We start from the raw sequence: 12994 nt of genomic DNA on the forward strand, positions 1-12994 counted from the left end.
TAGTGATTTAAGAGTCTTACAAAATTATGGGCCACCCCACCTGCAGGGGAAAAGCTTAGCGAGTGGTGAAGCAGAGCTGCAGGTGTCTCTCTGTCTCTCTTCCTCTCTATCACCCCTTTCCCTCTTGATTTCTGGCTGTCTCTATCTAATAAATAAATAAAGATAATTTTAAAAAATATGGGCCATATGATGGCATACCTGCTTCAGCGCACATGTTATAATGGTCAAGGACCCAGGTTCAAGCCCCCAGTCCCCACCTGCAGGGGCAAATCAAGTGGTGAAGTGGTGCTGTAGATGTCTCTCTCCCTCTCTATCTCTCCCCTCCCCTCTCAATTTCTCTCTGTCACTATCTAATAATAAATAAAAAATATTTAAAAAATCATTTTCATAGTACTAAGTACAAGGACCCATGCAAGGATCCAGGTTTGAGCTCTTGGCTCCCCACCTTCAGGGAGAAGAGTTACAAGCAGTGAAGCAGATATGCAGGTGTGTCTTTTTCTCTCCACTCTGTCTCCCTTTCCTCTCTCAATTTCTTTCTGACCTATTCAATAAAATGGGGGGGGGGGGAAATGGCTGCCAGGAGCAGTGGTTTCTTAGTGAAGGCACTGAGCCTAGCAGTAACCCTGGAGGCAAAAAAAGAAAAAAAAATCGGGAGTCGGGCGGTAGCGCAGTGGGTTAAGCGCAGGTGACGCAAAGCGCAAGGACCGGCGTAAGGATCCGGGTTCCAGCCCCCGGCTCCCCACCTGCAGGGGAGTCGCTTCACAGGTGGTGAAGCAGGTCTGCAGGTGTGTCTATCTTTCTCTCCCCCCTCTGTCTTCCCCTCCTCTCTCCATTTCTCTCTGTCCTATCCAATAACAACCACATCAATAACAACAACAATAACTACAACAACAATTAAAAAAAAAGACAACAAGGGCAACAAAAGGGAAAATAAATAAATAAATAAATAAATAAAAATCATAAAATTACAAGATTTCAGGGATATAATTTCACAACCACATACTGTGAGCATAAGTTGCCACACCTTCCACCGAAGTTCTATACCCCACCCCCATTCCCATAACCACCACAGTTCTCACAAAGTTCAAGAGACAGTTTGGTTACTTTTTTTTTTTTTTTGGTGCAAGTTCTTTTGTCTTAGTCATCTACAGTCCCCATGTGAGTAAGAGCATTTGGTAGTGGCCCTTCACTTCTTTACTTACTTCTCTTAGCATAATTACCTCCAGTTCCATTCATTTTGTCCAGATGATACCATCTCATCTTTTGTGATTGCAAGGTAGTTATGTTCCATTGAATCAGTGTCCCACAGCTTTTTGATCCAGTTGTCCATCACTGGGTGTTGAGATTGCTCCCACATTCTGGCTCTTGTGAATAGTGATGCTATAAACATAGGGGTGCAGATAACCTTTTGAATTAGTATCCATCAAATATATGCCTAGCAGTGGCCTTGCTGTCTCCCATGTTTGAGTCTCTCTGCTCTCTCCCCAGAAACGGGCTTTGCAGTCACGGCCATCTCCAGGACGCCAGGGGTGACATACAGTGACTCCTTTGACTTGCAGTGCATCCTCAAGCCCCACTACCCGGTCCGGGTGCCTGTGTCTGTGACATGGCGGTTCCAGCCAGTGGGCACTGTTGAATTCCATGATCTGGTGACCTTCACCCGGGATGGAGGGGTCCAGTGGGGGGACAGGTCCTCCAGCTTCCGAACCCGAACAGCCATCGAGAAGGCTGAGTCCAGCAACAACGTTCGGCTGAGCATCAGCCGGGCCAGCGACACAGAAGCCGGCAAGTACCAGTGTGTGGCAGAGCTGTGGCGAAGGAACTACAACAGCACCTGGACGTGGCTGGCCGAGCGGACCTCCAACCTGCTGGAGATCAGGGTGCTACAGCCGGGTGAGTGATCAGGGCCTGGGTGCTGCTGCCTAGCTTATCACTAAGGCACAAAGGAAGAAAAGGAAATGGGCCTCTGTGATCTTGACACTGTTCCATACCCTGTTTGAGAAATGGCAAATTAGGCTGACAAGACAGCGCACTTTGCCATGTACATGTCCCTGGTTTGAGTACAACCCCCAGTGTTGCTGTTTCCTCTCTCTCTGTCTGTCTATCTCTGTCTATCTCTATCTCTATCTATCTCTGTCTATCTCTATCTAAAATAAACTTGTAAGCTTGAGGTGGCAAAGTCCTGGCAACAACCCCCAAAAAGAGGGAAATTGCAAATTGACAGGAAGTTGCAAGAAGCAGATTCCCTTTTCTGAGTGACCAGTTGGCACTGTCCTCCTGCACCTGTTTTCTCTCTCTGTGTGTGTATTTGGTGGTGGTTGTTCTTGAACCATTTGAGGCTGACTTACTGACTGATGGGCAGTGAAACTTCCTCCTCAATATGTTAGCCTATATCTGCCAAGAATAGTGACCTTCTCCTACCCAACCATAGCCCTGTCGTCACCCCCTGAGAATGGAACATGACCACAGGACATTACCAGCATGTTAGGAATCTTGTTGTCCTATTAGTGTCCTGTATAGTCCCTTTATTCTTCCAAATCTGAATCCAGTCGGGATCACATGTGACTTTTAGTCATCACATCTCTTTAGATTCTTTTATGCCAGAGAAGTGCCCCAACCCCCTTCCCAAGTCTCTCTCTCTCTGTCTCGTGTGTGTGTGTGTGTGTGTGTGTGTGTGTGTGTGTGTGTATTCACACGTGCATGCAAGCTCAAGAATTGACATTTGTAAAGTGTCCAGGCCAGTTGCTTTTGCAGGAAGTTCTTCTTTACATAACCTTATCTGCAATATTCCTTACAATGAAGTACCATTGTCCCCCACCCCACCCCCTTTACTAATGAGGAACGTGGGGGGGGGATTATGAGAATGAGCACCCTCATTGGCACAAAGTACTGAGGTGTGCTTTGTTTTAAGTGCTTAGGCTTAATTACTAGAATTTCACCATCCTGGGAGAGGTTAAGGAATTGTTCCAGGATTATGTAGCTGGGGAGTGGAGGAGTCTTTGTTCGAATCCTTGCAGTCTCTGTGACACAGGCCCCATCTGTGTACTTCTGCCCAGGCTAAGCCTGTCACAGAAGATGGGGAGGATGTACTTGTATATATATTAGTCCCCTACCTTTGGGGAGTGGCTAAGTATGGGCTGTTCTTATGTTTTCCTCAGTGCCTGTCCCCAGTCTCCTGCCAGGTTGGAAGCTGGTTGGGGGAGGGAGGTGGAGGTCAATGTCCAGGCCATGCTGCTTCCTGCTCATGGCCCACTCCTGAGCAGGAAAACACAGGTCTCCACACTATCAGTGGTGGGGACTGGATCAGAGGGGACTTTGCAATGATGTTTTACCTACCCACACTTTATAGACAGGATATTTCTACCCAGTATCAGTCATGTTACTACCCAGCTTGTCTGTTTAGCCACATCTGACAGCATTGTTTGCAGCAATGTGAGGCTATACAGTGGTAATGTGAGTTTACCCTTCACCTCTTTGAACCTCAAGACAGAGTCCTCTTGTGTACTTGACTTCGGAGGCAGCAAGTTGGATGCATGTTAGGATGGCTGCTTGAACAATTAGAGCCTAAACCTGGGTGCCAAGATGCTGAGGGGAAAAAGCAGTGCTGCCCGAGTGGGTTTCAGGTTAATGGAGGGTTAAGTGGAGACCCCATTTGGTATGAACTCTGGCTGTGGAAAATGCTGAGGGCACCACTCGCCTGCCTTACTGCAGAGAAACATCAAAGTCATAATTGCACCCTTATTTTGGTTCTCCTCAGGCCCTCATGGTCAGTGTCATGAGCCTCAGCTCTGTCAGATGGTTCTGTAGCTGCAGGAGGTAGAAGTGTGACCCCAGGACCTTGACCAACACTGACTTTGCCAGTAAATCCCTCCTATTTGTTCATTTCTGATGCGATGTGGAGTCAGAGACTGGAGTGCCTACGGGAAGGAAGGAAATTACTTTAGCCACGGTTATTCTGCTTATTTGATTTATGGTATTACTAAAGAGGAACACTTTTTATTTTGTTTTTAATAATTTCATGAAGGAGGTAACAGATTTTAGTACAGCTGTTGATATATGGGTACATTTTCTCTTTTCCCTGTGAAAGGTGTCTGTAAAATACTCTGACGCTCAACTAAGGTCCTTTTCCACCATCATGCACCAGGACCCCAAAGCCACCCAGTCCCCTTTCTGACCTCCAGGGCGGGGTGTGTGTGTGTATGTGTTTCCACTTTGACCTCTGTGACTCAGAATCCTTACATGCTTCTGTAGAGGTAGACCAGCTTGGTAAACTGGAAACAAAGGGAGCTGGGAGCCTATTCCCTCAGTTCCATATGTCTCCACTTCACATCATGCCATTCTGTTGCCTTCAGGTTAGAACGAGCAGCTCTGCTTGGTCGCCTTGCGTCTGCCTTGAGGACCGTCTTCTTGTGTGGATTGAGCTGAGTTGGTTTGTGTTGTGCAGTAGAGTCCGAACACACAGTGGCCAGCTCAGGAGACTTGGAGGTGCACTGTGCTGGGTTGTTTGTTCAAGGCTGCTGCCCAGAGGGCCCCAGTCATTTCCCTCTTGATGGTCCTCTGGAGGCTTCTGAGAGTGGAGGGAGGGGTGTGAGGCAGGCACCAGAGTATATCCCCTCAAGCATCACTGTCTCTCCTTCATTAAATGTGTATGCATGTTGCACATAATAGTTCCCAAAGAGCTTCATGTTCATTTATACCCTGTTCTTTCATAGTCTGACTTGGTACTAGTGGTTTTATTTTGAGGAAGTAAAGATGGAAAAGTGTGTCAGACAACCTGAATGCCAGAAAGTGTATTGAACAGTTGGTGTATTTTCTCTCACTTCATCTTCCTGTCCACTCTGAGAGGAAGGCACAGCTTTCTTATTTTATTTTATTCTTTAGATTATTTATTTATGAGAGAAAGCCAGAGACACAGGCTGGCAATGAGAGAAGCCCAAGATTGAACTTGGGACCTCATGCTTGAATGTCCAATACTTTATCCACTGAACCACCTCTTGGCCATTCCCACTTTATAAATGATGTAGCTGAGACTCAGGCAGGCTGTGAATTGCTGAAGTTGAACAAAACAGTGAGTGTGGGGGATGTTGAAGCCAAATATACATTGTCACAAAGTAATTGCGGACTGGCAAGGTGTCTTTTTTTGCCATGAGCGTGACCTATGTGCAAGCCTGGCCCTCGTAACACTGGAGAAGCTGTGGTCTCTATCAATCCTCTTATCATTTAAAAAAAAAAAAAGGAAGAAGAAGCATTAGGAGCAGAGGAATCACAGTCTTTCTAAAGGCTATATAAGCAAAAAAAAAAATGTTTATGTAGTGAGTCAATAGTCTATTCATAGAAAAGATTTCTCTTTGTGGGTTGGTAATGTAGAGGGGTCTTGGTAGTAGCAACAGTAGGAGCAGCTAAATACTGATCAGGTATCCCTCCTGTGCCCATCACCATTCTGAATGGTGTACATGTCATAGTTTCCTTAGTTCTTACTTAAATCATGCAGTGTTGTGAGAAACACTGCCTTGCCCATTTGATAGCTATGTGTAATGGCCAGAGGTTAGATCAGCCAGTGAGCCATAAGAAATGGCAGAGTCAGAATTTAAATCCAAACAGGAAGTCTGGCTCCAGACTTCATTTTATTGTAATATGGATAATTGTTTTTCTCAGGAACCCTCTCTAGTCCCATGTACTTTTATTTAATCACTCCTCTTCCTGGTTTGTTTGATTTCCTAATTCTCATTAGTAATACTTAAATTTGATTCTTAGAAATTAAGGCTAGGGTGAAGGAGACAGCATAATGACTATGCAAAAGACTTTCATGCCTGAGACACCAGAAGTCCCAGGTTCAATCCCCTGTACCATCAGATACCAGAGCTAAACAATACTCTGGTTAAAAACAAAAGTGGTTACCAGGTGCTCATGAAACTTCCTCAAGAGCCTGTTGACCAATGACAGAAGGGTTCTGTTTGTGTCTAACTTTTACCACCAGAGCTCAAGACGATTGCTGGTGTCTCTTCTTGCTAGTTGCCCTCCATAAAATGTGAATTCTCTATCCTGCCCTGGAACTTTCCCGAGGGACATTACTCATTTAATGAGTAGTTAATTACTTGTTACAATTAAATATTAAATAATATGTATGAATGAGAGAGGAGGGACGAGAGGGAGACCAGAACACTGTTCAGCTCTAGCACACAATGGTGTCAGGGATTGCACCTGTGTGCTCTGGGACTTCAGGCCTGGAAGTTGTGTATAAGTCTGATGGGCTGAGCTATATCTCCAGTCTCCTATATCACCTTTAAATTTTTTAAGATTTTCTTCAAACATTTTTATTCTAACAAAATCAATTAGAAAGCCAGAAGTTGTTGGTCCTTGCGCTGTTCCATTCACCAGTCACTGTCCACTGCAGACAATACCTGTGCCAGAGAGGGCTTGATATGCCCTCTGCCCCAGGCCCATCACTGCCAGAGCCACCTACCGACCTGGCCACATCATGGGTAGCTGATTCATTAAAATCTCTGTTTGATGGCTCGGCTGGCTTATGGATCAATGACTGACCAGCCCATGTGTGTGCTTCCTAGTCCAAGGACCTCTCCTGGGATGCCCTCACCCCCGTTCTGTTATTAATTTCACCAAGCCTCCTTCCCATTGATCAGAGTGCCACCTCTGATGGGGATTCAGGCAGCACTTTAAGCCACTCTGACATGTTCAATCCTGAGTTCTTAATCAATTCTTTTCTCTTTTAATTTGGAAGTGTTGTTGTGCTTCCTTCTGATTTTCTTCTAGTCAAAAAAAAAAACAAAAAACAAAACACCCTCAATTACTTGTCCTTAAATGCATAGGCAATAAGGGAAATGTCAGCTCTCGTTTCCCAAATGTTTACAACTGCCTCTTGGTCTGGCTATTAAATATTGCACATTAAAATTGACAAAGCAGTAAACAAGCTTCGAGGAGGACAGCCTCCGGTGCAGAGAGCCGGCTTGTCGGTGGGTGTATTCTGCTGGGATTTCACTGATGGGCAGTCAGGATAAATATTTAATACCCTCTAGATGCTGCCAAATCCGTTTTCTCCAATTTCTTATTGCTGACCTGGCAGATCGGGAGAGCTGAGGGCTCTATCTTTAACTTTCCTGAGCCCAGGCCATGTGAACACTAGCTTTTCTTGTCACAGTCAGATGGGTGACAGCTGCCCCATCCCTCTGAGGGATTGGCTTCTTCTATTCTCTGCCAGTGGAACATGAGTCTCTCTCTCCCTCTGGAGGGTTCACGCCACCTTGCACATGTGACTTCCACTCACAGGGTGCCCAGAACCTGAGTGAGCTCAGCATTGAGTGCAAAGGCCCCTAGTGGAGCCCCCAGCCCTCCCCTGTTCTCAGGCCTTATTGTCATGGCAACACCAGATACACCTACTTGCAGTCACTAAGCCAGGGTTCCAGCTTCATCTGCAGGTTTCCATCTTTCGGGGGCTCCTAATGAGCTGTCTTCACTTCCATACTCTGCTTTCCCTTTGCTCCTTCTTTACACTGGCCTCTACAAGCACGTCTTGAGTGCCTACTGTGTGCACAGTTTCATGCAGGCTACTGTAGAGGCAGAGAGAGGTGCATCTCATTCCTGCCTGTCTGGGAAAGAGAATGGTAGGGGTGGGGCAGAGCAAGGGAAAGAGTTTCAGGGTGGTGCTAGAGCTGGGCCAGGATGTGGGCTGCTTTAGAGTGAATTTGGCAGCAGGGTGGAAGGAGGGAAGGAGCAGAGGATAGTTCAGACTCAGAACAGAGTGAATATATGACCTCACGGGGGGGGGGGTGTCAGAGAGTAGACCACTCCCTGACAGGTTGGCCAGGACCAAGTGATCATCTTTGTACACAGAAGTATGGAAGATAGCCTTGCATGGTGGTTATAAGCAAGAGCAGACAGCTTGGGTCAAACCCCAGCTTTACCACTCATAAAATTGGGGGTTGACTACTTTTTCATAGGACTGATGGAAACCAAATAGTTATTTAGCAAGTGCTTAGAATAGGGATCTGCACGTGGAAAGGATTGTATGTATTTGTTAAGTGAGAATATTCTAGGTTGGTGAAAGAGCTCACTTGGATAGTGTGTTGAGCCTGGCCCCCACTGCATTTGGAGGAAGCTTTGGTGCTATAGTCTCTCTCTCTCTCTCGCTCTTCCCGTGTGTGTGTGTGTGTGTGTGTCCTTCCCACCTCAACTCTGCCCTTTCTGTCTCTATCTTTAAAAAAAACAAAAGAAGAAAATTCTGAATGGAGCCATTAGAACTTTATAGTTGCACCCCTCTTATACTATGGTTTTGTCAGTGTTTCCTTTTTATAAATAAAAGTTAAAAAAAAACTTTATATTATATACCCCTTTTAGAAAAGTATGTATGTTTATTATGAGAGAATGAGATAACAGGGAGAAAGAAAGAGTTAACCAAAGCACTGCTCAGTTCTGGCATAAGGTGATTCTGGGGATTAATGTAAAGCCTCTGGGGACCCAGACATGCAAGTCACTGCTCTGATAGGCTGTGATCTCTCCTTGGCCTCATTTAGCCCTTTTATTTTATTTAAATATTTTATTTATTTATTTATTTTTAATGAAAGAGAGACATAAAGAGAAAGGTACATAGAGAAACCAGAGCACTGTTCACCTCTAGCTTATGGTGGTGCTGGGGATTGAACCTGGGACCTTGGAATTTCAGACATGAAAGTCTTTTGTATAATGACTATGCTGTCTCCTCAGCCCCATACAGTTGTTTTAAACAATTCCGAAATGGAATTCATAGACAGGCGATTCCTACTCTCATAGCCTTTAAAACTTGCTACAGTGCCCAACATATGGAATCAGGAAGAATTATCTGTGTAAAGTAGTTCAAATGAAATCACGGTTTTAACAGGCCAGTTCTCAAGACATGGCTCTCCCAGAAATCACTGTGTCATGGTTAGTGCTATACCTGGGCTATACCAGGCTGAGGGCAGCACTGCCATCTAGGAACAGACTTCTGAAATCCTGAGGAGCTCTTGCAGCCATTCCTAGCAAAGCGGAGGACCTTCCATTGGTTTCCAGACATCTGTTAAAGCAATACACCCACACCCACACACTCTTCCCCCCACACCCACACCCCAAAAATTGCATCTACTTCCAAGTCAGCATTTTCACCTGTGTGAACATCATTTGAAGGTTGCACAGGGCATGAGACAGACTTTTGATGCCTGCAGTCTTTCCATATGTGAACATCTGTCATTATGTCACTAGCTCTAGTTCATTGAACACCCTTCCTGACTAATCAGCTTGTCACCAGAGACCTGCACACTGATTTGCATGGAGTTCCTGGAGCATCTGCTATTGAGAGCTGTTGTCTGTCTCAGCTGTGTGGTGCAGTAAGCTGGTAGCATTGGCTCCTGTTTGCAGCTTAGGAAGCTCCCCCTGATTAGAGCTCAGACCAAAGGAAGGGAGCTTGTGCAGACCAAGGGTAGCCAGTGGGAAAGGGTTAGGGCTCAAATTAGCATGATGGTGGGGAGAATGAACAGGAGGCCAGTGGGATGTGTGTGAGAGTAGTAGTAGTAGTAGTAGTAGTAGTCGTCGTCGTCATCATCATCATCATCGTCATTGCCATCATTATTGTTAGGACTTTACTGTTTCGGATTGACTTTATTAGATCAAGAGAGAGCATGGCATATACACCACAGCACTAAAGTCTCCTCCAGTACTGTCACACTCTTATGTTGTGACCAGTCTCAATCCTGGGCAAGGCACACAATCTACCCAGTGAACTGTCTATCTAGTCCTGAAGCTGTCTCTGTGACTACATCCATAGCTGGACATGATACACAGAATAGTTCTCACCTTGATTCACCTTGCTGGGTGCCCTTTTACTCTCTGTTGGAGACAACCTGTTCATTTGTTTCTCAGGGGACAAACTCAGATGTCATGTACTTTCTGAGAGAGACAGAGACAGACAGACACACACATACGACACACACACACACACACACACACACACACATGCACAGTGGGGGGGGAAGGAGGAAGTAAAAAGCCAAGTTACCACTTACATGATAGTCTGGACAGAGAGAGAAGCTCACAGATCTAGCTTTTGAAACCAAAGCCCTGCCTCCCCCTTTCCAAGCCACACCTGTCATCCCTCCCATTTTCTGGGTGGTAGCCTCCAGGACTTACTGTCCCTCAATAGTTAGGAGAAAGACAGATACCTGTAACACTGCTCTGCTGCTTCCCCTGTGCAAGTAGGGACCAGAGGCTTGAACCCATGCTGCTGCTCATGGTAATATGTGTGTGCCCTACCTGGCTCCTTCTTTAAGTCTTGTACCTTATCTCTGAGTCTATTCATTCACACAACCACATCCAAGGTTTCTCACTCAGACTCTTGGGTGTACCTGGGTCCCCTGGGGACCTTGTTAGCAGCAGGCTCTGATTCAGGATGCCTGGGCTAGGGCCTGAGCATCTGCATTTCTAACAAGCTCCCAGAGGACAGTGATACTGCTGAGGCAGCTCTTAGCAGCAAACTTACTCATTACTGCCTGATAGTCTTCAATCTAATGTTGGACTTTGAACACAGGGTACAAGCCCAGCCACCAAAAAGATACAGAAATAACTGAAATGTCTTGCATGTTTATTTTACAGCAGCCTTTGTGCTAAGCTTTCTATAGGTTGTGCCTTTCATCTTCACAACACTTCTGTGAAGTCTTGGAGGCTTTCATTGTACAGACGAATTGCTGCTGTTACTTAAGGAGTGCTGCATCTCCGCTCCTTGGAGGAAGGTGGTGGCTGCAGGCCACAGACCGCCCCAGGCAAGATGTGGGGACACTTCCTCATTAGTGGCAGTGGCCCTGCCAGGCTTCAGGAAAGCTCCTCTCTGTCCTTGAGCTGTGGGGAGGAATCCAGAGAGTAGGAAATGACCCCTCACCTACCTGTCAAACATGCAGCAAATTTCAAAAGTGTCTCTTCTTCGAGTCTTCCAACACTTCACAATATTTTGACATGGGATGGAATAAAAAGAAAAAGAAAAAAAGAAAATGCTTTGAAACATTTCTCTTCCTTGGATTCTTGTTCTCAGACCATGTGACTGAGCTGAAGTTGAGTCACAGGATTCCATTTTAGCATATGGCAGTTACTATAGCAATTGAGGTTTCCTTAGTAACAGTTGCAAAAAATAATCTGGCCCCAATTAAATAATACATTTTAGCTCTTCCTACTCTACACAGAACAACCCAATTTTTAAAACAGAGATATTATTTATTTTGCCGACAGCCAGATGAGTCAGGTGATGGTATTTGTGTTGACAGAGATCATTTGCATTTTGTGAACTGGGTTGGAGAAGGATGAAAAGGGACCTGGTTGTTGTATTAGAAGAATCTGATCTGAAAGTTGCCTGGCAAATGAATGTGAATCTAGTTTTTCCAGAGCTGTACAGCTTACTGGTAAACCATGCCTTGGATTTCTGTGTACCCTGAAGGTCTTTGTGCATTGAAAGGAGGAAGAAGGCAGAAGATTAGGCTAGTTCACAGAAAAGATGAAATCAGAAAGGGGAAGGTGGGGTTAGGGTGACAGATTTCTCTCAGATCAGTGCTTGGGGTGTTCTTGAGGGCTTGAGGTTTGTAGGTATGTGAATTCAGCAGTTGTTTGTGAAGAACATTGCCTGGTGCTTCCTTTCCTTTTGTTTTTCTTTCTTTTTAAATAGAGATAGAGAGAGAGACAGAGAGAGACTGACCACAACACTGAACCTTCCTATAGTGCTGTGGGGACCATGCTCAAACCTGGGTCATGTACATAGCAAAGCAGTGCACTGTACTATTGAGCTATTTTGTCAGTCCTGCCTGGAGTTTCTTTTGCAGTAATGGTGTAGTGTATTGGATCTAGGCACACCTTAGCATGCAAAGTCCTCTCCACGATTCTGAGAATGTGTCATCGGGCCATCTGAATGACAGCCGGATCAAACTTGGCCTTGCTATGGGGCGCTGACCTTGATGATGCCTTTCTCCTATAAGCTCTCTGTCAGCCAGATCCACTAGCATAGGGCCCCAGCCTCCAGGAGTAGACTCAGTCCTGAGCCTGGGCTAAGATTGAGTAGCAAGGGTGGTAGAGACAGGCCCAGGCAGACCCCCTATGCAGGGAGTTTCAACAAAGTTTCCTATCTGTCCAGCTCTTTGCCTTGCCCTGGTTTTCTTGCTCAGAAGACTCTGTATGAAGAGAGGACTGGTGCTTTTCTCTGATTTATCTGGGAAGAACTTGGAATGTGTCTTTTTCTTACTGGGGGAGGGTGGCAAGTAGGAGAAGCAGAGCCAGGCGCATGGGTGAGACTGAGTGGGTGTTGTAAGCTCACATGGCGTTCAGAAGATCCATTTCATTCAGCCTTGGCTTGCTGCCACCCGAAAGGTGAGCCTAGTTATTAGTACGGGAGCACTTCAGAGTCTGCCCTCCCTTCTGATTCCAAAGCATGTTAATGAGGGACAGGTAAGTCTGGAATTGGCTTTCTCCTGTCCTATTTGCTCCTCATATTTTCCTCAGCACCCTTCATCCCATCTCCCCATCCAGGATCATCCACCATGGCAACCACCTGTTGCTGTATTTCTCTTCTACCATATTTCTCCAGCACGTCTTCAGTCACTCATCCATTCATTCACACATTTCAGAAAACACCAATCAAGTGCTTTTTGAAGCCCAAACCCTATGCCTGACTTTGGGGTGCAGTAGGAGAGCATCCAGTAGATGGGGCTCTTGTCACTGTCTTCTTTTAGGGCAGCCCCAGCCCTTAGCCAACATGCCGGGCAAACCCTGGGTGCTCTCTGTTTGCAGGTTTAATGGGAAAAGTTTGATCCCTGACCTCAGGAGCTCATAGGCCTGCATGGGCTAGAAACAGAGAGAAGGTACAGATTAAAGCTCACAAAGGCCGAGCAGGGTGGGATGTGGAAAGGAGTTAAAGAATGGGTAAAGAGACATGACAGAGATGGGAGATGGTAGGAGGCAGATCAGATATAAGTGCTGGGGAGCCACAGCCTGG

At 45.9% G+C, this 12994-nt stretch overlaps 1 protein-coding gene across 7 annotated transcripts in view; it reads left to right on the forward strand.

The window, feature by feature from the left end:
- IGSF3 (immunoglobulin superfamily member 3) overlaps nucleotides 1–12994 on the forward strand; it is a 128756-nt gene that overhangs the window by 93475 nt on the left and 22287 nt on the right. For all 7 annotated transcript variants that reach the window (XM_060201821.1, XM_060201822.1, XM_060201823.1 and 4 more), the window contains one exon: nucleotides 1489–1893. In XM_060201821.1, coding sequence (XP_060057804.1) covers nucleotides 1489–1893 — 405 coding nt within the window. The remainder of the gene's footprint in view (nucleotides 1–1488; nucleotides 1894–12994) is intronic.

Source organism: Erinaceus europaeus, chromosome 11, assembly GCF_950295315.1.
Source record: "Erinaceus europaeus chromosome 11, mEriEur2.1, whole genome shotgun sequence".
NCBI lineage: Eukaryota > Metazoa > Chordata > Mammalia > Eulipotyphla > Erinaceidae > Erinaceus > Erinaceus europaeus.